Source organism: Lepidothrix coronata, unplaced genomic scaffold, assembly GCF_001604755.1.
Source record: "Lepidothrix coronata isolate B3197 unplaced genomic scaffold, Lepidothrix_coronata-1.0 Scaffold0, whole genome shotgun sequence".
Classification (NCBI taxonomy): Eukaryota; Metazoa; Chordata; class Aves; order Passeriformes; family Pipridae; genus Lepidothrix; species Lepidothrix coronata.
The window spans coordinates 576,092-602,811 of NW_016690180.1; the positions used below are offsets into that span (position 1 = coordinate 576,092).

At 39.0% G+C, this 26,720-nt stretch overlaps 1 protein-coding gene and 1 long non-coding RNA gene across 5 annotated transcripts in view; one reads left to right on the top strand and one right to left on the bottom strand.

Moving 5' to 3' along the window:
• The window catches only part of DCTD (dCMP deaminase), an 18,325-nt gene extending 7,320 nt beyond the window's left edge, over positions 1-11,005 (bottom strand). The window contains exons 1-4 of one of the 4 annotated variants that reach the window (XM_017805704.1): positions 10,882-11,005; positions 9,553-9,603; positions 6,791-6,902; positions 5,262-5,397 (exon numbers count right to left, since the gene is read on the bottom strand). In XM_017805704.1, coding sequence (XP_017661193.1) covers positions 5,262-5,397; positions 6,791-6,902; positions 9,553-9,603; positions 10,882-10,916 — 334 coding nt within the window. In that variant the 5' untranslated portion in view covers positions 10,917-11,005. Of the gene's footprint in view, positions 1-5,261; positions 5,398-6,790; positions 6,903-9,552; positions 9,604-10,437; positions 10,457-10,723; positions 10,743-10,881 lie in introns of those variants that run through there. The other 3 variants (XM_017805721.1, XM_017805730.1, XM_017805713.1) reach the window with 3 other exon arrangements.
• Positions 11,006-11,099: 94 nt separating this feature from the next.
• LOC108492893 lies at positions 11,100-25,877 on the top strand. The gene is made up of 3 exons (XR_001873273.1): positions 11,100-11,214; positions 23,692-23,831; positions 23,916-25,877. It is a non-coding gene; the product is annotated as an uncharacterized LOC108492893 (long non-coding RNA).
• The last annotated feature ends 843 nt before the right edge of the window (positions 25,878-26,720 follow it).

Genomic DNA, 26,720 nt, shown 5'->3' on the forward strand with positions numbered 1-26,720 from the left:
TTTGTTAAGAGACAGAAAACAAATCCAGGAGTCCAAAATCTCTCTTCCTAATGACTAACTAGTTTGCATTTGGGGTGTTATGAAGTTTTCTAATCTCTTAAGAGATCCTGCTATTAGTTACAAATAGCTCCTTCTGAGATAGTAAAAAGATAACCTTTCACAGGTACACAGTATTCAGAACTCTGAAAAATGTATATTTAAGCAGACTAGTAAAAGTAAGAATTTTTATAATACCCCATGAGGGGCTCCAGAGTTTTGGGGGGTTTTTTTGTTTGTTTGTTTTTTTAATAATATTCACATATAGCCGCCAACATAATAAGTCTGCAACACTGTTTTCCATTCTGGAAAAGTGGCTTGAAATGTATTCTCAAAAGGCTTCATTAGCTGAAGGAATAACCATGCAATGAGAAGTTAAGTGTGTGCTCTGACATTCCCACCACCTGCTACTATATTCATGGGGGGGGGAAAGCAGATGAATGACTGCTTCATTACTGATAGTATTAATTGCTAGTGTTTCTGTCTTTAATCATTGCACACTGGTTTGTGTTGCATATATGAGGTAGTACTCATCCTTAAACCCCTACTTAAGAGGGGTCTAAGAATGAGGAATTAAGAGACCCCTACTTGTCTTATAAATGGTAATTTTTTGGGATTGAACACTTAACATGAACATGTTCTCAGTGGGTTGCAGAGTCAGAAGCACTCTTTCCACCTACTAAAAGTGTTCTGACTAGAAATTTTATAAGAACCACAGGACTAGTCAAAGTGTTTCTTAATACTGTTTAAAGGGTCACATGCTTGATGACGAACATAGTAGGGACCACCATAACTTTAAAGAACTTTTAAAGAAGCAGTCAGAGGAAGGGCTAGAGGGAATGACTTTTTAATGTCATTAATTACTGAGCCAGACTAGGAATTTTGAGAAAAAATATGCACTAAATATGGTGTTACATTTGAAAAGAATACATTTCAATGCATATAGATTGTCACACAGCAAGTTTTGACTTATTTATTAATATAAGTCTTTACAGCGTCATATCAACCAACTTGACAAATATTATGGGTTCCCAGTACAGACACATGGTAATAGCACAACATCCTTCAACATAAACCTGGCACAGGAATGGATACAGGGAGTTCTGTAATTTGGCCCACTTCTATTCAGTTTATTGGTAAAATCTTCACCTTCTCGCATTCATCCCTTGACCACTCCATCTTTGCCCAAGCTCCACCTACCAGTTATCCTTTACTTGCTGGATCTCTGACACTGAATATAGCAAAAATCATGAGAGGTATCAAAATAATAATTAAAAGAACGGAGTCTGGAATGACAACCACTGGCAACAGTGGTTGATGAATCTGGAATTTGTAGAACAACTTTTTTTTTTTTTTCAACCTTTGTGTAAGTGTAGGGATGGTTGCTGGTCACTGCATTAAGGGCAGGCAGGACACTGATGCTGGGCTGACATTGCCCTCAGCCCTTCCTGCCGGTCTCTTTCTTGCTGCGTGCTGGATAAGAGCAGTAGCTGTAGTCAGGGCACAGAGGCAAGGATAACACCACCAGGTTTTCTTGGAGTCCTAGCCTCTTCAGACTGCATTAAGAAAAACAGAACAGCCCCAGACTCAGTGCTTTCTTCCATGAGTAAAGAGAACTGGGAAGTGAAGATGGGAACTGCTCAGCCCGTTCGTGAACATCCCAAATCCATGCAGGACAAGAGTAAGTGGAGTACTCCACGAGTAAGTGGAGACTGTCTTCTATAGATCGCCTTTCCAGCTAAAGTCTCAGCTTTGCACTGCCAACTGGAGAGAGAGCATCACACCTCTTCATAGTGCCTTATCAAATTTTGTGCTGTCAAAATAACAGCTTCTATAAAACTAACATTTGCCTGAATATTGAGTGTTCATTTCTCTGAAAAATTGACAAAAAGCTCATAATCCTAACACGAGGAAATGTTGATAACAGTTTGTTTCATTTTACACAGCAGGTACTGTTCAATTAGAGCATACTTTTTGCCACAGCACATATTTTATCATATCTGAACCTGTATAAATATTTGTAAGCATGTTTACTCAATATTTTCTGTATTGCTCAGAGGCTTCTAAATTTGCCAGTCATTTTAATTTAAAACTCTTAATTAGAGACTAGTTGTCAAATGGATGTTCTTAGATTACAGTGGAGACAGAGGGCATAACAAGAGCACAGCAACTAACATTAGTGGGAATATTTGCGTTAATAGGAGAAAAATGTAATATTTTAAATGATTGGTGAGAGGAAACTGAGCATCATCAAATCCTTGGATTCATCTAACAGAAACAGAGGGCACACTTTTGACTCTAAAAGCCAGAATTCTGCCTAATTATTAAGAAGCTTCTGCACACAGTACTGAACACAATGCTTCAAGAAGGGCTTTTAACAACATCTTAGTAAAGCAGGTATTCAAGCCTTCCATTTCTCTCATGTGCACAGACACATCCCCACTGCTGTCACTGACTGGCAGCCTGGAAACAGCGAGTTCCAACATAACAAGAAAATCCTGATTTTGTGCTGTGAAAAATGGCATTCTGCAAAACACCCTGTGCTTTCTCACATGACAAGGCTATACTACTTAACTGTTCAAATATACACTACAACTAGAAGGAGGAGTTTTAATCCGCTTTAAGGCTCTCATAAGGAATGCACAGTATCAACAGAGGTGATCCACAGTCATTATTCCTGTAATATCCAAATGCCTTGCAAACATTTGTATCCTCTAAGGTAAAGTGAGCACTACCCACCACATTTTAATGCCTTCTTTCAGTAGCAGCTCAGGTTGCACCTAGACTCAATCAAGCACAACACTGTCCCTAACAGTGAGCTGAGCAGAACCCACACTTGGGGTGGGATAGATATGTACCATGTATTGCAGCAGATAGAGATAACCCAGACACTGGTGAATTTCGAACCAACAAGTTTAAAGGTACAGCAAAATTCAAGAGTGACAAGACTGATTTAACCCTATAACAGAAGTTCAATAAGTAACAGTCATCAGTAAATGCATGGGAAAGGAGGAAGGGTTAATCACAGTGAATAAGAAAAGCTAGAAGAACAATCCTGGCAAAAACAAGAACCTGTAAACTAATCACAGATAAATTTAGGGTGGAAATTGGAAGTTTTCTAACCACAAAACAATGAATCTGATCAGAGATGTGGGGTCAATGCATCCATCAGTTCCGCTGGAACTCAATAAATTTATTATAGGATCATCTAACACACTTCTGCAGAGATAGCCTCTGGGTCCAATCCCCTACTGTGTCTCTGCTGCTAAACATGACAGGGCCAGGGATTGACCCTTGGCCCTGAGGCCAACTGGCACAGACTAGCTCGTGTTCATGTTACCCAGGGCTCCATCGGCATTACACGGTACTTGGCCCTGGGTTTCCTCAAGGCTCCACATCTCAAGTCCCACGACACCACATACTTATTTTGCATGTCTCAGTTCAAAGTGCATAAAGAAGTGAGATAACTTTTTTGCAGCTCACCAGAGAGGTATTTTCAGAGCATGAAACAGAGTATGAGTTGCATATCCCCCAGTATGGCCTGAGGGAAGAAGGAGGGTTAAGCATAGCATCTCAGCAGGCTTTGCATTATAAGCCTATACAGGATGATGTTTTCTTGCAGCCTTTTTTCCACCTTGCCTTCTGGAGCACCATTGGAGGAGCAATACTTAGGCTTTGTTCTAGAGAGAGCTAGTCAGAGTGGTCTGAAACAGATGGGAAGTGAGCTGATGTTTATGCCTCACCTACAACACCACATAAGATCAGAAGGTCAGCATTCAGATCCTCCCCCAGCCCTTTTCTGTAGCACTACGGATGCATGAAGTAGCTCTAAAAAACACCTTCCAACTTAGTGTGGTGGTACATGCACAATTACTATCAGCTTTATCTAATAAGCTCCACTGCAGCTCTAGGGATGAAAGTACCACCATTCCCACGGTTAGCTAATGGAGCACACAAGTAAGTTTGTACCATCTCTGAACAAGCCAGTCAGGAAACAACAAGAATAAAAAGTTCAATTTACACAAATACTGTGATGATTAGCAAAAACAGAAAGGAAAACATGACAGTTTAATGAGATTTTAACAGCAATTCTACGTGTACCAAAATTTTTTAAAGCAGATTTTTTTTTTTATATCTACTTGTCTGGTCTGTCAACCGTGCTATCAAGATTAATAAGAAACTGCTAGAGTTTAAATGATCTGTGAATTACAAAATAGGTTGTTTATTCATCACAGCAGACACTTTGTGTTACAAAGTTGTGATTTTTTTAATGAGGTGGAGATTAAGATTCTGAGGAGGAAAGGCAGTAGTCAGACCAATTCCCAGAAATCAACTTGTCTCTCCAAGCTGTTAGTGGTTAGTGAATTTTTTAAATATCACATGCTCCACATCTTTTGGAGGCAGAGTTAACCAAAGAAGTAAAATTCTCAGGTCATCTTGTACAAAGATTTTTCACAGCACTTTTAGTTTAAATTGGTCAGCTTAAGGTGCCTGGAACATGCTCAGGTGCCAGAGACCACCCACACCCATCTTAGTTCAGAACTGAGATCTTACAGCAGCATAAAGGTTCAACCAAAATCAATATTCCGTTTTCAGTGCTTTATATTTAATCAATTGGCTAACACTTGTTTCCACATCCTACAAATAAAGAGCAGTCATACCAAATTGCACCACTATTGTCACAACATCATACGTAAAACCAGTGGTTTAGAGCAGACTTCAAATTTGGCCACATGAGGCAAAAGTGGCATGGAATGACAGAATGCAATCACACACTCCAAGACAAACAAAATTCAGTTCCTTCGTAATAGATATTACCTACACCATTGATACCTGACATGGAAATTTCTCACAAGCACTGGAGTTCACTATTTTAATACCTACATTTTAGACCCAATTATTTGTTTTGCACATATACGCTCTGTAATTTCTGTGGAGACGAACACATGGAAGCAGCAATCATCTTCATACACTGCAACTGTGTGCTAATGAGCTGCTTTACATTTACAAGCTTTCACTATCCAATCCAAAACAGCTAATATTTATGAACATATTTCACCAGGAAGTCAGCTTTTCATAAAGACTGATTTTTATCCTGCTGTACCACATGTAGGCACATTAATGAAGTCAAATGAGTGGAAGAAAAACTGATCAATACTTTACCAGCTGAACTTTCACAGTTACAGATATCACAAGTCTAAACTGTCAACCACAAGAAGCCTTACCATAAGGATATTTTGTGTCTAGTCTGTTTGCTGCTGTTCTTGTCCAGGGTAGTAAATCATCACTGCAACCATTAGGCATCCCATTGTAGCCAATTCCAACAATCTTGTTTTCTGTATTTACAATGCAGGCGCCAACCTAAATAAAATCAGATTTATATAGTACCAACAGCATGCAAAACAACATATCAACAGGAAAGATGAGGCGATAACAGTTAGTCCTATAATTTTCATTTAAGTGATAAAAGTTTCACTTAATATATTAAGCCACACTATCTAGTGAGCAAGGCTACAATTGTACCTAATTGGTTGGGCTTTAAAATAAATCAGGGCAGCAGCAACCCAGCTACCCCTTTGGTCATGCCATTCCTATCTCAACCTGCCAGCACCGTTCCTTGTCTGATTATGAAGTGAATCTAGTTCAGGGAACAGCACTGATCTAACCTTAGTAAACTTGTCAGTTCAACTCCCCAAACTAGCTTTTCCAGCAGCACTATGAGCAGCAGCAGCAAAAGAAAAGGTATGAAAGATGGAACAGAAATACTGTATTATATTCATCTGTAATATCTTTTGGCTTACAATACTGTAAGCCAACAGTATTGTTGGCTTATGCAGGCCTCACAAGCCTTTGTGCCTTGTTTACACAAACATGCACTAAAATACCAGACCTTTTAACTCCCACCTTTCATTGCTTCAATCCAAGTCTACACAGGGACTCTTCTCATAGAATGATAAAGTGTCCCATTTTTATCTTTTCTCCCTATATTATTTACTGAAATGGCAACAGTACTGATTTTAATTCACACAACCTGTTTATCAACTAGCTCTTGGTAACAAAAATTTAGCCCCAAATGAATACCCTTCAGTGAGCCAAGTGCCGTAACATACAGAAGGCAGTGAGTAATTGAACAGATTGTTTTTCTGGGATCTGCTTCCTGAATTTTTTCACACAAAGGAAGACTAACAGGATGACTGGATCCTGCAGAACATCATGTTTCTGATGTATCAATTGCCTCAAATCAATATTGAACAAGACTGAACAGAGGCACATGAAAGATGCAAAAAATGGGGACAGACAGTGAAGCAGAGGGAAAAAGGGGACCTTGAGGGAGGACCCAAACTAGAAGAAAACTCCTGTCAACCCAAGAACAAACAAACAAACAGGTAAGGAAAAGAAACTTGTAAAATGCTGTGTCTTAAAAAATTACAGTCTAAAACTTTCAGCAGTTTTACCCTCCTCTAAAAGTGACTATATTTATTGGAAAAAGGAAAGAAAATGCAAGTGTTATTTTAACCTCTAGATGAAAAGATGATTCACAAAACACCAAGCTGCAAATGTACACACAGAATTATACACGAGGTCAGCCCCAATAAGAGAATTTCTGTAACAAAAAGTGCTGACTATGTTAAAAATTGAATAGCTATACACTAAAATAACTTTTATTAAGAAATCCCTGGAAGTGCTACACGTGCATCTGATGTGATGTGCAATATAGATTAGGTTATGTTATTATTATATGTTGCCTTCTTACCTGAGAGCTTGGATCCTTGCTTCTTTGTGCTGACAAAAAAGCTACTGCCATAAAATATTCAGGCCATTCCAAATAATCTTCTCGTTTTTTGCAGGATGTTTCATTGCTGAAACTATAGTTTATAGAAAAAACCAGCCATCAGCAAGCAACACAGACCTAGAGTTACTACAAATTTTATTCTTTTAACATGCACAAGTTTAAAGTAACCAGAATCAGAATGTGGCTAAGACCACACATGCACTAATACTTTAACAGTAAAACTATCACTGTGACGTGCTTTCCAGGAACTTATATATGCAACATTTCCTTTCGGGGGGAAAAAAAGCATCCAAGTGAGGTTACGAGTTTCAGTTTTAAATAAGAAGGTTGAGGTATTCAGAGTCACTGAGCTATTTCAAGACAGAGCAACTTACCCTTTATAGATAACACCTTGCATATTTCTAAGAGTAAGGTATATCATGTACTGGCATTCTTCTCACCCAAACAACAAAATGTTTTTTATGATGGCTGTGATAACTGCAAGCCTCTAATCTAAGTTATTTTGTACTTCTGCCTATGACAAGTGCTTGCTAGATTTCTATTTGGTAGCTTCCTCTACAGTCATTCATTTCTGACCGTACAATTATCACCGTAAGTTTGTTTCTTGTTACAATATTTACCACCAAAAATCTAAGGCCACTCCAATAGTCCCCTGCTAAGTTTCCCTTGAGATTATGTCCTATGAAAGCCTTCTGAAAACTGACAGGAGATGGGCTCAAGAACTTTTCCTTGACATATAATGTATAAAAGCATCAGAACAGGTTCCTTCTTTCCCTGCACTGAAGGGTATATTTGGGGGAAGGAGGAAGGAAAAAAAAGGTGATGCATCATTTTCTCTTGTGTGCTCGGACTGTGTAAGACACAGCAGGGGAATTTCTGTGCTCTTCAGCTCGAAGAGAAGAAAGACAAACACACCTCTCCCCTCTCCACACACATACTAAGCTTCAAAAATTTCAAGAAAAAGATCAAATTCGAAGAAATTTCCCCAAACTCTCACACCTATTATTGCTACACCTTGAAAACCAAACCAATGGAACATCCCAAGCATAATGACTAGCCTATCAAAATACAAGGGGCACAGTACGTTTCTTCTTGGGCTCCTCTTACCAAGGACTACAGCTTAAGACTGAGACACCCATCTAGGGAGGTACAGCCATGCAGAAAAATACATCGCAGGTAACTGCAAACAACAAGACATCTCCTAGCAACACTAGTACCAGCCCCTTCAGAAGACAAATGTGAGAAATCAAGTGTTTAGTTAATCATTATTTTTATAACCAAAAACCTGTATTAGAGGGTTGCAGTTAGCTTGTCATAAAGAGGTTACACTATTTCAGTGAAGATAATGCCAGCACATGATAAAACTGTACTTTAGAAACCTACAGGGTGCTATTTACCAAAGATAAATTGCTGGTTTTGAATAGTTTGTATGTGGCACATTACAAGTTAGCAATTTTGGCTTGTTCTTGGAATGAATCAGGATCATCCTTAAGGCTACTGTCTCATTGTAAGGAGGGAGAAACACACACCCTTGGTGTAACCCAAACACCTCTCTCATATTTTGACAAGAGTGTAAATAGTGCCCAGAACTGTCAATTGTCAAAACACATGAATCAAGCATGTGATTCTGAAAATGCACAAACTGGCTTGAGTCACTATAACTAAAGGATTGGGGCTATATCCTACCAAGAAGGAAAAAGTGTTCAGAGAACAAGAAGCTTACAGCATAAAAGAAAGATTAAAGACATTCCCTCACACTTCTTCATGCCAAACAGAACTTTGACAGGCTAACTGAAATGTCAGAAGAGTTTTTGAGCTAACTGATTATTTAAAATACCTCACAAAACCAGATTTATAAAATCTAAAACACCATTGGACTTTATGATCAGTTTAATACATTCCCAACTATGTGACATTCACAGTGACGTCTTTGGAGAGAGATGAAACACAACTACAGTGAATAAAACATGCTGGGGAAAGGGCTCTAGCAAGACACTCTAGCAAGACACTCTAGCAAGCTACTCCGAACTAAGAGGTCGTGAGTTCTCCTTTCGTTAAACTATTCCCTAGCAACCCTATTTATCCAAAACACAAAAAAAGCTAGTATTTACTTTTCTAATAAATACAGAACTGTATGTAAGTGGAGGTCCCTCAGAGTACCAACTTCACAGGGAGAGAAGCATATCTAAAAAGCGAGCAGAAGGCTTACATCAAAGAGAACAGAAAAAAAACCCAAAGCCCTTACTCAATTACTTCTACTTAACATCACCGTGTTTAGCGAGATAATTCCCTCAACTCAGTGCACAGGAATGCAGGACTGTGAAGTGGGTATAAACCACTTAATTTCTGATTGAGCAGAAGCCAAGGCCTTGGCTAGCAGTCAAGCACACACAGGAAAATTAAGTTTATGGATTTGGTGCAGCTGATCATCTTCTTTATGCTCATTTGCAAGTTCTATAATTGCATGAATGAAAGCTACTCTAGAAAATACCATAGCTAGCTGTAAAAAAGGCAATTAAGGTTTACCCTTATGATAACCCATAAGAACTTATGAACAAAAATAATGGGAACTGAAACCCATGAAAAAAACACTGCTTAAGAAGAACACGAGGGAAAAAACACTTAATTTTTTACAAAATTAGTAGTCTATAGAAAAGTTTGTGTAAACAGTATTTCAAATAAAAATAGAGAAAAAGATTCTGTAATTAGGGAACACTGCCTCCCTTTCCACTTCTTTTTCATCCATCTTGGCTTCAAGTAAGCTGTAACACCATCTGAAAAAGGAACAAATGTCATTCAGCTACTTAAAAAAAGGCCTACCGTAACTAAAAACTTCACTGAGAATCCTAAAACAGAATATATAACCTCAAATCTTTTCATACAACAATTATGATGGTCAGCTATACGTAGTACAACCAGAGAACTAGTGAGTATCAAACACATCCCCCTTTTCTTAAATTTTTCCTCTGCTTTCTTATCTTTGATATCATGTTTATTATGTTACAACTCTATTTTACAAGTATTTTTCCCCAGTATCAAGTATACTCCTAAAGACCAACTATCAATACTTTGTCATTTCAATCACAGAAATTAAGGCAAAAATAAAGTGTGTATTAAAAATAAGAAATAAACATCTTCAGCAATGCTCTTGTTCCCCAAAAGCCAAACAGGATATGGGCTCTTGCTGCCTTTCAAGACAACCTTCTTCTTTAAGTCTCATATTTTATAGTCACTATTAGATCAAACAAATGTGGTATTTCCTTTACTTGAGGCTTTTCACCTTTCCCTTCATTTAGGTACTAAGATATGGTCATTACCTATTCCTTACTAGGAGGGAAGGTTTTGAGAGAGAAAACTCAACCTTTCTTAGAGAAAAACGATACTCAGTGCATTGAACATTAATTATATTAAAAATTTTCTTGTGAGATAACCCACCAAACCTGTAAACATAAACATTGTATAGAAATACTGAGCCCCAATAGAGCAGCACAAGAACATCTCCCTTCACTGAACGTATTTCACTTTTACAGTCACTTTTGACTTTAATTAATTGCATGTTGCTCACGACGGTCTCCATTTCCGGAAATAATGAACACGAGACACCCTGCCTGCTCTTTGTGCCACCACGGAGATTACAAAGCCCAAGGAAAACAGATGGGCCTTCGGGGGCTCCAAGAAACGCCTCCCCGCCGGGACGGGTTTTCCCGGGCACGGCCGCGGCCGGCGCCGCCCCGGAGAGCTCCCGGCTCCGCGGAGCCCTCCTCTCCCTGCCTCTTCTTCCCTCCCAGGACACCACCTTCCCTCCCTCTTCTTCTTCCCTGCCCCGAAGGACACCGGCTTCCCTCCCTGCTGCCCTCAGCCGCCGGGACGGCCGCATGGAGCGGCGGGCCTCACCCGCGGGCGGCAGCGGCCAGGCCCGGGGCAGAGAAAGTTTAGTCAGCAGGAGCATGAGGAGAGCACGGTGCCGGTGGAAGAGGAAAGACGGGCGGGAAGAGTTTGGAAAAGCCTCCCGCGGGCCCCCCCATGCCCCTCAGCCTCCTCCACCCGCGTACCCGTTCTGGCAGTGGCCGGGCTGAGGGCGGCTCATCCCGCCGGTGCCGCGATCTCTTTCCTTTCGCCGCTTGGCGCCACAGCGGAGGCGGGCGGGGAAAGGGGCGGCCCCGGCCCCGGCCCCGCTTTGGGTGCGCCCGCAGCGCCCGGGAGTTGGTCCCGCTGACCCGGGGGAGGCCACTGGCACTCCCGGGCTGCTGCCAGAGCCTCTGCGACGTGTAAACGGGTTGCTTGAATATCTGTTTGTGTAGTTTTCATTTTTTCTGACAGGTGCTGTTCCTAACGTTATGCTTTGACACAAGCATGAGGGTTTTCGCCCCGCTCACGCTCTTGAGGTAAATACTATTCATTAAAGCTTGACATTAACATATTAAGATGTCTAAAAATCGGGGGTTTTTTTGTTGTTGTTCTCTGGATATGAAATTGATATATAAAGTGAGTTATGGTTTATTAGTACCTCCAGCTGCTGCCAGGTTTTAGAAGTCTCCCAGGATGCACAGGTAGCTGAACAAGTATATTGTCCATTACAGTGCAAAATAAGCAGTATAATAATAAGTATAAAATGTTGGTATGGTGTGTTTGTCTTGCTTCTGTGAGAGCTCCCTACCCTGGCTGGCTGGCTGCCACAGTGGCTTGCCTTTATGGAAGCACTCAAATGGGAGCACAGTACACGTTTGCTCCGTGGGGCTGCAAGGCATCGAGTGAAAACTGCCCAAACCCAGCCGTATGTGACCAATTTGGTTCCCACTGGAGGCAGTGACAGGTGCAGCATACTCAGTGATGGACAAAAGGAAAACACTTGCCTTTGAGAGCATCCCCAAGAGGGGTTTGTGTGCACAAGCCATGGGTTCACGCTGCGTGCGAGCTGCACCATTGATCTGAATGTGGTCAACAGATATGACTGAGAGAGTGGTTTCCTGCAGCCTGGTCAAAAATCCTCCTCTTCATCCAGGAAGATGCTTCAGGTTGGAAACAGGACATTTTTTGGAAGCTGTCCTGTCCTGGAAGCTGTCTTTATAGTTCCCCGTCACTGACCATATGCATAGCAAATTGAACGAGTGGGTACACCTTACTACACCAGCATGTGTGCAAGAAGACAGCTAAATCAAGGAACCTGCCATGCTCAGAGTTATTTTTGAAGCTATGCCAAAAGAGAGAGATCCTGCAGTGATCAAAACAGAGGAACACACTGCTAATATGTTTTCGTATTTACATTGCTGTATAAGCTAGCCATCTTTTTCTTTTTTTGAAACAACTGACAAACCATCAAATATGAAAATGTTACTTAATTTCACAGATATTTCTATTCATTTGTAACCAAAAAACTTGGCAAAAGCAGCCTGTTATATTTCAACTGACAAGTTGTTCAGCCCTCAGAGTGGAAAACATACAGCTATTTCCATTTGCGAGACTTCTATTATCACAATTTCATATGGACAACACATGTTCATGTACGGTTTGTTAATGAATGAAAAGAAACTATTTAAATGCAAGAAAAAGAAAACAAATTTAATGAAAGTAGCATCATTCAGGAAAGCATAAGCCTGGAGGTAAAATGAAAGACCTGACTATGGCTGATCGTGAAGAGAGTTATGGAGCACTCATTTAATTAATCTGGAGAAAAAAATAGCATAATTCAATTCCGAAAGTTTTCTACTCTTTGTATGTCTGTTTCTGTGCTCTTGAAATATGAATTAAAATAGATAGTGCTGCAATTACCCATGCCAAATTTGTTATTTTTCATAATTAGGATTCTGAGGACAGACCATAACACCTACTAACCTTTAAAATTTGGTGCTTTTGTGCTGATCATAAATAGTGAATGATTTTCTGTTCTATGAGCACTGGACTTCTTACAAACTATTCCCTTCCTCTGAACTTACCACATTTCCCAGCTAACACCTATAAACAAGCCAGAACTAAATTCAAAGTAATACAATTCCCGTTTCTCAAAAAACAAACTAAGATTCTTGCTCCCTTCTCTTTCTCTCCTATTATACAAGAAAAAAATATACATTGCAAAGTAACTACTTATATTACTGAGCAATGAGGTTTTTAATTTTGGAGTGGAGTTTTCAACTTTCTATAAAATTACATAAGAATTTTTTGAAATGCAAAACTTAGATGTTTTCTTCATGCTTAGCAAATAAGCTTCCATAATAATTTGAAAGTACTGTTGGTGCCCAGTCACTTGTGGTGTCCCCCAGGGATCAGTGTTGGGCCCAGTCCTGTTTAATGTCTTTATTGATGATCTGGATGAGGGGATTGAGTGTACCATCAGCAGCTCTGCAGATGACACCAAGTTGGGGGGGATTGTCGATCAGCTGGAAGGCAGGAGGGCTCTTCAGAGGGACCTGGATAGGTTGGAGAGTTGGGCCGATTCCAACGGGATAAGGTTCAACAGGGCCAAGTGCCGCGTCCTCCACTTTGGCCACAACAACCCCCTGCAGCGCTACAGGCTGGGCACAGAGTGGCTGGAGAGCAGCCAGGCAGAAAGGGACCTGGGAGTTTGGATTGACAGGAAGCTGAACATGAGCCAGCAGTGTGCCCAGGTGGCCAAGAAGGCCAATGGCATCCTGGCCTGGATCAGGAACGGTGTAGCCAGCTGGACCAGGGAAGTGATTCTTCCCCTGTACTCAGCACTGGTGAGGCCACACCTGGAGTACTGTGTCCAGTTCTGGGCCCCTCAGTTCAGGAAGGATATTGAGGTGCTGGAGCAGGTCCAGAGAAGAGCAACAAGGCTGGTGAAGGGACTCAAGCACAAGTCCTGTGAGAAGAGGCTGAGGGAGCTGGGGTTGTTCAGCCTGGAGAAGAGGAGGCTCAGGGGAGACCTCATCACTCTCTACAACTCCCTGAAAGGAGGTTGTAGCCAGGTGGGGGTTGGTCTCTTTTCCCAGACAACCAGTAATAGGGCAAGAGGGCACAGTCTTAAGCTGTGCCAAGGGAGGTTTAGGTTGGACTTTAGGAAGAAATTTTTTACAGAGAGTAGTCAGACATTGGAATGGGCTGCCCAGAGAGGTGGTGGATTCACTGTGCATGGAGGTCTTCAAGAAGAGACTGGATGAGGCACTTAGTGCCATGGTCTAGTAACCATGGCGGTGTTGGATCAAGGGTTGGACTTGACGATCCCGGAGGTCTTTTCCAACCCAGTTGATTCTATGATTCTATCTCAATCTAGTAAAATGACAAATTTTTATTTTTTTTAAATTTTTCAAACACTATTGACTCTTCTGTCTTGTCGTTCCTCAAACCCCAAAAACCTGGCTAACAATATTCAGCATTTCTTATAATACAACAGTGATATATGGCCTGAGGAGGAAAACTTTTGGTGGAGTTTTAGTAGATTGCTCCTATAGGGTTGCTAAATGACACATCCTCTGGAAACCTTGCTACATTTTGATTTTTCCCTGCGTTTTTTCAAAGAATTGTACTGCAAACTTCTCTTGTGGCCAAGTTGTGACTGTTCTTCTGACAATATGCTACGTGCCTAACATTACAGCCTCTTTCTTCAAGCACAGTTGGGAAGTAGGTTACACCTGGATTAGGTAAGATTTCACCAGGATCCAGTGGTCTAAACACAGGGTTGTGCCGAGGGTAGGTAGTTTGACTTGCTACAGGTATGGGGCAGTCATACTGCCTGGCAGGTTCCATAAGACTTCTCTGGCAGCTGCCTGCTTTGCAAAAGCAGCAGCTACTCTGGATCTGCTGTCTGAATCCTCCTCTCCATTAACTCTGCAATCTGGAAGCTTATTTGCACCCTTCATCTGTCTCAGAACCATTCAGATCTCTTTGACAGAACTAGAGGGCTCTTACTCAAAGCTCCTGTTAAGACAGACGTGCACTCAAATAGACTAAATTTCTTTTCATTTTGTATCTAACACTCTCTGGTTCCACAGAAGGAGGATGTATGTCAAGAAGACTGGAATACTTCAGATAGTCTTTTATAAGTTATCTTTTTTGTGTCTCATTTCCTTACATGGTCCCAAGCATGGATTATCATGACCTTGCTCTATAGACATAAATAAACTATCTGAGCTGATTACAAATACTTTAGATGCTTTTATTAATGAAGAGTGATACAAATATGAAAGACATGCTAAATATATAACCATCTGTCAAGGTGTTTATATTTTTAGCTTCCTGCTTGTGAAACATTCATATCTACCTTTTGTCAATTTTGATAAAAGCAAACTAAGTTGAGTTTCAGGAACCCCCAGGTTCCAGACCCTCTCTTCTCCTTCTTATTGCTTGCCAACAGACTCTTTTAACTTTGCTGGCAAGCAAGATCTCTCCTCAAATGTACCATATGTATAAGTCACGGCTCAGAGAGTAATGGTTGCTATTTGCCAGGATATGGAGCATGCAATTTGGTAGACCACACTCAAAACTTAAGGGAAAAGTAAAAAGAAATTGCTAACAAGCTGTTTTCTTTTTCTGTAATAGAGTGAATTTTTCAGAAACTAATTACTAGGTTTGGAGAGAAATACAGATAAATAAATATGACAATATCTCTTTATATCTTAACATCTGGTTCTTACCTATCTTTCAGATGAGTAACTGCTCATTGACAAGATAATTTTCATAGTTAAAGAACATTGTTTTTTAGGCAAGTCTCATCTTCTAAATGTTTTTACAAATAGGAATTTCTACCTGAGTTAAACTTTCTCTTCTATACTTGCTTACAGACAAAAACCACATTAAATACAAATGGAGCTGCTGGCATATGCTGCAGTTCTCAATTTTTGTAGTTAATTTAATCAAGAATATGAGGTTATGGCTTCCTCACTGATCAAAAAACATTTGTTGCAATGTCAGGCTTTGTACTGTGAACAAAATACTATTTTGGAACCTCTATGGTAGAAGACATAAACAGGGTTAGCTGCAGCATCTTTTTAGTAAACCAACCCCTTAACAGAACTGCAATAAACTGTTAAATTTTCATATTGTAGCATTTTGTACAGGGGCCATAAGCATTTAAGAGTCGCTACAGGATTTTTAACTTTAGCATGTAACTCTTTATACTGCATAATTTTGTAACTACTTATTGATAAAGATGGTAAGAAATGCAACTTATTACCAGCCTATGATGAAAAACAAATTGTATGGTATCATGGTAAATTAGGGGCAGATAGAAGCCTGTTAAAAATCTAGTGTTTTCAAACTCAGCTAATAAAATTCAGGACATTGTAATTTGTGTTTAGATGCCTGCCTTTTTGAAGATTTGTAAGCAATGAATGCCAGAAATTCTTGTGCATGATGAGTATCCCTGACAGAATCAAGGCAATGCTAAGACATCTCTATGTTTTTCATGTCCTAATGGAAATCTTTTCTCTATTCTTAAATTTTGATGGCTTGTGTATCACCTTACCTTTCTATAGCATCTGTTCCTTGAAAACTAGAATCTAGTGCTAAATTTAAGTTTTCTTCCTTCCTGTCCAAGTGAGATACTATTTTGAGTATCACATTCTCAGTCTTCTAGACTCAAAATTCTGCAGTTTACTAAGTCCCTAAATCTGGAATTTTTGCACTTTATTCTGACTGGGTCACAAATGAGTATATAAATAATACTCTTAAAACAGTCTTCTGATCCATTCTTAGCACAACAGCTATTTTTCGTCTCACCTAAAATTTTTATAGACATACGGTGCTTTCCTAATTTTGACAGCTCTCTTTTTTATTCAGATTGACGGTTGTAGTTACAGGGAAATATTGTCTTTGCAGTACCTTGATCACATAGTTGTTTCTTTGGTATCAGTATATTCTCCAGCTAGATTTGTTCTTTCTGTATCTTATTTGCTGATATTTTCTCTGTTTGTGTTTCTGTAATGTTTGTATCTAAGTCTCTGACCAGTCCTCTACTTTTAAAACTCCTTGTTCCATTCATACCTGCCCTTGCATCCAAATTCCCTGTTTTATGTAAGCTAGTACAATTCTCATACTGAGAATTTTACATCTCATACAAAACACAGCACTGTACCAGCTACTAAGAAAAAACTTAACTTTATCCCAGCTGAAACCAGGATAACAGGACAAAAATGGGTGCTAGAAAAACAGAAGATATTGCACGTGATATTTTTTCCTATCTCCATTTAAAACTGGAAATCCCAGATAATTTCGCAAAGTTGTCCTTTGGAAAGTAAACTGAAACACAAAGTCTCAGACTGCAAATCCTCTGGCACTCATAGTGTTTTCTTCCAAAATATGAATTACCTTCTTTGCCCACCCATACTAGTCATGACCACAGATATTTCCTAATTAGAAGTGAGAAATTAATTTTTTGCTTTCAGTATAAAATTTCACTTTCTTGGCATGCTGCTTCTGTACTCAGCACCTGCCTACATACTTCACAGCTTTCTATTTCTTCTGTTACCTTCCCCTTATTTTTCAAGGCTATTTTTAATATCTAAGAAGATTATTTTCTATTTCCATCCCTTCTGATTTGGTATGATTTTCCTATCATGATGAGGTAGCTTTTCACACTACATCCATGAACTTTCCTCAAGTCCCAAAATCTGTTGCAGTATGTTAGCTTGCAAAAACTCCAACTGGACAATAACACTACCTGTAATCACTACATCAGACACGTTCTGAAGACAGAAACCTTTACTCTTCCATACAAATAATATTGAATACACGTATCCCTTCCTATCTGGGCAACTAGTTTGCTGTTAGTAATCTTTCTGTTTCTTCTCCCGATACAAATTCCATTTGTGTTTGTCTTCTATAACCTCAGTGAAATTCCTGTCCAAGTTTGTTCTTGTTCCTCTCAAATTCTTTTTCATTTATGATAAGCTTTAGATTTCCTCTGAAGAGAATTTTCCTTTTTTTATGTATAATTTCCTGTCATTTATCTTAACTGTATCTTTAGATTTCATTACTACAGTGTGATAATACTTAAATCTTCATATAAGAGCTGCTATGCAGAATCATTTTCTTACATCTTTATATGGGATTTAGCATGGAAGGTTTTAAGAAAATGTGCTAAATCCATTCTGTGATAAGAGATGAATTACCCTTTCAGCTAACCTGTGGATTCGGGCAGGGGGGAAAGACAATATCTCAGGATTCTCAGATATACTGCTTTAGCTAGCTAAATTAAACTAAGTTAAAAGAAATAAAAAGAAACTCTGCACTCACCCTGGGTTTGTCCTGTATCTCACCTCAGCATGATGAGATCCCTTTGACCCACTTGCCTTTCAAGTTTGCCAATATTCCCAATTCCCCAAATTAGCATCAAAGGCATTTCCCTTCCTCAATAATAACTGCTCCATCCCTAGGACATAGCACTAAGAGAACTATGAGACAGGAGGCACAATGCCTTCATTTTGTAACATCCTGAGTGTTAGCTTGGCATCAGGGCAGAGAGAGATCAGGTGCCGCTATCATTATCATATTATATGTGACTACTTTTCATCTCTTTTAAGTTCCAGCTGTTTCCTAAACTCACTGAACTAATTACAGAAGAGCAGCTAAGAGCCACGCTGCTCTAACTTATCAATAATGAAAAGTGAGCTGGAGCTGTCAGGAAATACATTTGACATCCTAACTTGGAAGAACGGGAACTCTGTGCTCTCTCTGTAGATATGAGGGGAAATATAACCATTAGTAAACCTAATTTATTTCATAAGCTGAGTTGACAGCATGATTCCTTTTCAATATTTCCTGGCACTTTCCTATTATGAGATTCTGCTTTTAGTTGTCTACATCAGACAAAGATGATTTGTTCAGACTGAAATAACCCAAGCTGAGCACTTCCTTCTACCAAGATTATTTTTTTATCTTTCAGTTTGTATCCGTATTTTTTTTATGCTCCTGTAACTTTAAAACCATTATAAATAAAAACATATTCACTTTAGGAAGGCATTGACTCAGATGGCAAAGATAGTATATGGTAAATGAGGAGCTTTGTGCTTTAGAAAAGAGATGATTAGGTAAAGAAGGCAAAGATCGGGATGTGATTTTTGAAGCAGGAGTCATTAAGGAATTCAAAGATCGGTGAGCTATACATTGTGGAAAGGGGAGACAGCCATTAGTTAGATATATCCAATTCCTATTTCTCAGAATACAAGAGAATGTTTTTAGGGTTCAAAGTACTGAAGAAAGACTGTCTTTTGAGATCAATCTTCACAGAAACCTACGGAGATAAAGAAATTAAATAACAGATGTTCTTTACTTTTTTCAAAACTGAGGAAGCAAAAGGAAAATGAAATACAGTATTCTTCATTTACAGGAAAGTAAACTAAAAAACTGCCTTCTACTTCTACAAAAAATTCAGTAGGTTCTACAGGGACAATAACAAGGAGAACTCCGAATCTCTCTCCTGGTATATACGTCTTCTGGGGTGAGCATTTTTCCACAGAAGAAGAATGTCTTACACAAGCAAAATAAGAAACAGACCAAAAGTCATAAGAATTTTATGGGCTTTGTGAAAACTGGCTACCCTTGTTAGTACAACTTTTTAGAATAAAAATGTTTCCATGCAGACTGTTAAATTGACTTTAATGATCTTTTAAAGGATTAGAGAATGGAGGATTCTTGTTGGGAGATATTATATGGGTCAATTTATCTGTGCATTTTGTGTTAGAAAATTCTTCAATATTTTGAACAGCACTTCAGCTGATCTGCGGTATGAGAACCTGAAATTAGCTAGCACAGTGGAATCAATACTGAGCAATATTTTGTCTCTGAAAGAAATTCAGTCTGACAGAGAAGGGTAAGAGCAGTGTGAGGAAATGGAGACTACCTGAAAAGCCAGATACAGAAATTTCCTATAAAGCAGTACAAATTGGTTGATGTCACTAGAGCAAGAAAACCATAGTGACAGAATAAGATGTTATCCAGGTTCCAGAATCCTTTATTATCACCACCTTAGGTCACTAAGCTTCACAAGCTATATCCATCAAGTTTGATACCAGTATATATACTCACAGCTGAAGCTAGAAGGTGCAGTGCTTTAATGTACTAACAATTTACATTAAGACACCTGGGTTCAAAGTCAGTTTATGACAGAAACAAAATGAGTTTGTTGGTCTCAGCCTGCACTCTAGTGGACAATTGCACATAAACCCAGTCCTGAGGAGAGTCCCAAGAATTAGATTTGTTGGCCAAGGCAAGGAGAAATTCATGTTCTCAGAACATTATTAAAAATAAAATATCTTTGCTATTCTGAAAATATCTGCTATTCTGAAACACTGCAAGATGACACATTCCCATCAGCATCTCTTAAATACTGTGTTCAGTATTCTTGTTACCAGGATTTGAAAGAATACAACAGAAGGTGAAACAGTGCAATGGAAGGCAGTAAAGGAAATTAAATGCTTCCATGTTAGGGGGAAAATGGAGATAAGATGACATCCTGCCATGGTAGACATATATCAAGTTTATGACTAGGTAAAATATATGTCTTTATTAACCCTCTTTCACTGTACTAGACACTGAAAAACAAAAAAATGACACACAAAATAATGATTAAAAGAAATATTTTCTTGATACATAATTAACCTGTAAACTCATGTCTGAAAGACATCTTAAGAGACAAGAGCTAAGTAGGACTTAAATAAAAGATTTTGCTGTTACATGAATAATAAGAATAGCAAGGGTTATTTTAGATAGTATTAAAATGTATGAGGGATATAAACTCTCATGATTCAAGTTATAAAACAAACATAAATTACCTAAAGCATGGGAAGAAAATATACCCACAGATGTTTTATTTCATTAGTGCATCCCGTAGAATGTTTACACGTACTTCAGGGAGCAGGCAGTAGAATGCTGGAGTCTCAGATTTGTGTAGTCTGTGGTATTTCCTATGCTTCCAAGATAAATTCCTTAGTGATGCATTTGCAGAAATTAGCTGCAAAAAATTGTCCAGAACTCTGACCCCCTTGCTCTTTACATTGTTTAACCTTTTATTAGTCAAGAGAACAATATTTAAAATTGCAATCACAATCATGTGCCAACTACAGAGGCAAAGTAAAAATTTTATTGAGTTATCCCATCTTTTCAAGACAAAAATAATATTAGCTATCACTAGCTTAAAAGTGACTCTTACATACTACATATATTATATTAACATATATATACACTATATTAAAACAGTTTTTTATGGTCCTCTGATCTGTCCTAGTCTAAGATGAGCTTTCGATTGTTTTTCTTCATGTTATCTACCTCACTCATTTTCAGGAATGTTTGAACCCTTCTACATTTTACAAGCCTACATTTCAAGATAATTTAAAATTCAATTTTTATGCAAATAAAGTTCACCTAATGAAGTGTCTACCATTTACCATGTTTAGAATGCTATATTTCTAGATTTTCTATAATTAAAAAAGCGGTCTCTTTTTCAGTCTTCTAATAACAGAGCAGCCTCTCTGACATTTTTCTGATTCCAAATTTAGAGAATCAGAAATATTTGTAAAGAAATAATTTTGCCCTCAATTTTGCAAAGAAATGGAACTCCAGATATAGAGAATCACAGAATCACAGAATCTGCTGACTTGAAAGGGACTTACAAGGGTCCTCGAGTCCAACTCTCAGCCCTGCACAGAACCATCCCCAAGAGCCACAACATGTGCCTGAGAGCATTGTCCAAAAGCTTCTTGAACTCTGTCAGGCTTGATGCTGTGACCACTTCCCTTATCCTTATCAAACATTAATTTCCACTATCCCCTCGGTTACTTTTATACTGTTAGTTTATCAAAGCTCTTCTTTCCATGGTGCTTTCATAATTACCATTTCTGACTATTTTATTCCCAATCTTCTGATAGTTGATGGTTTTCTTAAAGGTTGAACCAATAAATGTTAGTGTGAAAATGTGAATTATTATTTACAGAAAAACTTTTTTTTAGATTTTGTAGATTAAAAGGGAATTTTAAGTACTTTTCAAAGTGAACTAAGTGAATCTGAAAGCCCCTAAAATAACAAGGCAAATAAAGTAAAATCTTAATCTATTGGAAAAGGGAGCTAACTCATAACTTCTGCTTATGCAAATACAACAATATGCTTCCATGAGTAAATTCTTACTCCAAAACTATGTTTTTGCAGAATAGCTTGACAAGAATAATTTCGTTGTAGATTAAAAAAAAATAGAAATATTAAATAGTCCCTAAATTTGTCAGGCATAACCCAGAGGAACAAAACAGCAAAGACTCATATAACTTCAAAAGAATTTGAATTATGCATTTAAATTCAGACTTGTGGCATGAACTAAGATAATTACCAGGAAAATAGCAGCTTTTGCAGTCAATAACAGCCATTGGATTGAGTTTGTCAATTTTTCTGAGCTGACAAATGAAAGCTGATAGCTGCTGAAATTAGCTGCAGATTATATAAGAACTACTACGGTCCATAAGAGCTAATGCTTTTATTCTCAAAGCCTGAAGCTGTAAAAATATTAATAAAATCATTTATATTTCACTAGTTGTAGTGCATCAGGTACCCAGTAAAGAAAGGTTTCTTGATGGAGGTAGTCATTGTTTCCACTTGGCATCAAACACAGCTTTCTAAAAATGTTTTTCTGCTCTATTCTCCTGATAATTCAACAGCAGTAGGACCAAGAAAACCTTGTCAGAAGTACTGACTGCTTGCACAGAATTTTTGTTGTACTCATGGCCACCCGCTGGCAAATACTAATGCACAGAACAAAAATAAGTAAGATAGCTATGGCTCAAAATGGATAGTGCTGGAAATGGGATATAGCAAGTGTACTGATAAAGGAGAAATCCCACCCATAATAGTGGTGCCTCACTGCTAGAGAACAAATAAATAAAGGCCAGTATTTATGCTATGCAAGATCTTAATCTTTATTTGTGATCTTACAAAAGAGCTTAAAATACTTTACTTTCTGCAGAGCAGAGATCTAAAGGACGAACATACTGTAACCATGACTATATATTCCAGGGATATAAACCACTGAATGACAGCTCAGGATCAGCCACAGCTGATCAAAGCCTCAGGAATTTTATCTCCCCAACTTCTGTGGGACCCCACTGTGACAAGCTTATCTCTTTGATCCTAAATTTAGAATATGCCAGAATGGGTTAATCCTACATGTTTATTTTCACATTTGACAATATTTTTTAAATTCAAAGAGTAGGCAGGACCCTAGCTTTCAATTTTCTCACTGTTTTCCATCACCTGGAAAGTGCCATGGCATAGAGAAAACTTTTGAATTTCACCTTTTGGCTGAAGTATTTTCAGCTTTTCTCCAGCTCTTCTGCAAAAGGTTTCTGAATTAGTTTGCAGAGAAATATGAGTACTAAAAAACCTTAGAACAAAAGTTCTTAAAAAGTACCATGAAAAGAAAGTGAGAAGAACCCCAGTCTGTTACTATTTTTACACCCGATTATTTTGAAAAGTCATTGATTTTTTAATGCTGTAATTGAACTGCCTTAGACGTGGTACAGATTTCCTAGACCAGACAGTCAGTTCCCCTGTACCCAAGGGAATAGTATGATTCAGACAAGCCCTGAGCAATGGATCTTCTTATGAGCCTGACTGGCATCTGAGTTAGCCAAGGCATGCAAGGTCTCTTATGTGAAGTTGATGAGAGGAGAACCCTGCACCTTCCTTCTGCTCAATCTCTTAATCATTCCCTGCAATCTTCACAACTGACTTCTGCATAGAGGCCTCGGGACTGAGCCACTCCCTTTGGTCCTGCTGACCCTGTGTGTGCCAGACTCATGACACAGCTGGGTCACTGAAGAGATATCACGAAGAGTTGTCCCTGGTGCTTCAGCAGGGACGCCTGAGGCATACATATAGCTGTAGCCTTACTGTGCAGAGCATCACTCTGATTACCATTGTCATTCCAGATACGATGTCAGTAGGAGTGCCACAAAAATACAAATGGGGACAACTGTTCACTGAGACCGACAGTGCTATGAGGGAGAGGAGCACAGGCAACTCCATGAATTAATTATCCATAGGACTAGGGGGAAAAAAACAAGGGCAGGTAAGTACACAGAAAGTCCTAGAACAGCACATGCACATTATTCCCCCATATCTCCCCATATTTTTATTTCTCTATTCTCTACAGACCCAGCTCTGAGGAAGGGAACCCTGCCAGGAATCTGCTTCAACAACATCTAGATAAGATCACAATCAGAGAACAGCAAGAGACTTACATCCAGGCACTTCTTCTCCACAGCTTTGTTTTAATTCAAAAAAGAGTAATGAAGTAAGAAAGACATATTTTGTTACAAGGAAGTGAAGGACAGCTCAGAGTCTCAACTCTGTACAGGCACCAAAGAACCTATTTATGAATATTGCAGTAGGAATACATACCTTCTCTTAAGAACGACTTCAGAAAGGGCAAAAGGAAGCTGGTGTAACTAACCGGCAGGGTAAGTAAGGTTGTTACAAGCAAAAATCCATCTTTGAAAATGCTGAAGGTATGTTCCAATGACACAAGAAGAAAGAGGTACAAACCCTGTGAGGTTAAATGTGAAAACAGGATAAGGCAGACCAAAAAAGCATCTGAATAATCACTAACAAAGGAATCAAAACTAATAATCCTTTTCGCTACAAAACACATCAGAGGCAGGAATTTTGGTAGAATCTGTATGGCAAGTTCATTTTCAGGTCATGAAAGAGTACTCAGAGAAACAAGGTCATTGCAGAGAAGCTAAGTGAACCCTTTGCATTGGTGTTCGCTGTGGAAGGAACTGGAAAGATTCCAAAACTGGAACCCTTCTTGGTGGGGGACTTGTCTGAAGAGCAGTCTGAAATTGAAATTACTGTAGAAGAGATTATGGAATAAATAGATAAAGTGAAAATCACCAGGACCGTATAGTATTCACTCCAAATTTCTAAAGGAACTCAAGGACAAAAGAGCTGAATTACTCACTGCAGGGTGTAACCTATTGCTTAAAATTGCCTTGCTTCTGGAAGGCGGCAGATGTGACATCAATTCTTTAAAAAGGTTCCAGGGAAAATCTGGGAAATAGTAGGAATATAAATCTGATGTGTATTGGGCAAATTACTAGAAACTATGATAAAAAAACAAAATTAGGGGACGTCTGGCTAGGACTGATTTATTTGGAAAGAGTTAGCATTCTGTTGAGGAAAATACTGCTTTACAATTCTGATAAAAAGTTTTTCAAAGGAGCTGTAAAGGGTGTGGATGGTCAATGATGATGGTCAATACACCCTACTTTGATTTCCAAAAGACTTGAGTTCGGGTTAGAATTAGGGTTTGCTAAATGCATATGTCTACGGATATGGTAAGACTAAAGGTAGAAAAAAAGACCACCAAGGCAGGACTTCAGGGGTGGCTTATAGGAAGCACATTATGTGAGGGCATCGTAAGCATGTTCAGCCTGGTCTGACATAAGCCTTGGGGCATGATTAAGGAAAAGTTGTTCCAAAGGGTGTGACTCTTGTTCCCAAATGGAGGATAAGGCCCAGAAAAGCAAAGACCTTGTACCGGTAAAGTGAGACACTATTAACTGTATTGTTTTTTCAGTGCATTCAGAGGTAGCTCTGTAAATAGAATTTGCCAATACAAGTAAAAGGCCAGAAACTCTGTTGTGACCTGACAGTGCAGGGTCTCAGGAGCTGTCTGGACTTGTCTTGACATGACCTCATTTTAATTTTTTTGGGTTTTGTGTGTGTGTGTTCTATGAAAATCATCTAGTGAACAAGTGGGTATTGCCTAACTAGGTTGAGCGTGGTCTGTGTACACTTTATATGGTAAAAGCCTAACTACCCTGTTGTATCAGTGGCTTTTTATGTTGAAAGGGGCTGTAGGAGGCTGTGGGCCAAATTTCAGACTTCAGCAATGAGAAGGATGCCAACTATAGTAAGAAAACCCACGCAGATCCCAAATCAGAGGGGAAAGAGACTCCTACTGTGAACATTAAACTTTTTCCATCAAAGGAAACAGGAGGCCAATGACTCATAACACCTCCATTTCTGACGCACTCTTTTTATGGAAGATGGAAGTTGTCGACCTTAGCACCCAGTGGGACATGCAGCAGGTGAGCACAGCACCAGAGAAACTGAGTAGGAACAATGAAGTTTATATACAATTTTAACTGTAAATTTTAACTGTATTGTTAAAGTATCCTTTCTGTATTAATGGAGTAAATTGTACCTTTAGATTATTAAAACATTAACAGGACCAATGCTACATTCTTACCTTCTCTTTTAAGGCACGATGCCTTTAGCCCATAACAGAATTTGAAAGTAACATGAATCCAGCCTCAGGCTGGTTTGTCTCAATGGCTAGGGTTAAGGTTTGAAAAGCTAGAAAGCTTACAGGAGGTGATGAGACTGATGGTAGAAAAGGGACTCCAAGGAAATGCAGGACAGGTGTCCAGGAGATTCCCAGGGAGAACAGTATACAAGGTGCCTTAAGCATGCTAGGAGGCGTCAGTCTAAGCTTAATGTTAGCCTTTGACAAAGTTCAGAAAAGGTGGTTGAAAAGAGTGTGCTTCTTAATTAAATGTGGAAGAAACAGCCTGGAAAAGCAGAAAAGACCTATCGTGAGTTGTGATATACGTATATATCTCAAAAGCTATGGCTGCTATATTGCTCTTTCTAGATTTGTAGAATCATAGAATCATTTAGGTTGGAAAAGACCTTTGAGATCATCGAGTACAACCATAAACCTAGCTCTGCCAAGTCCACCATTTGAACCTAGTGCATTTGAACCTGAGCTCTGGGTAGGTGATAATTAAGGTTTGTTTCAATACAATCCTGATAGGGATGGTGGGACTGGGGTAAGAACTGGAGCTCCATGGGAGTAGAGGGCAGGCCTTAGGAACAACATTAGGCTAGGGGACCCGGAATCTATCTAAACAATGACAGTTTAAAAACAGAGTCTTCCTGCATGGATAAA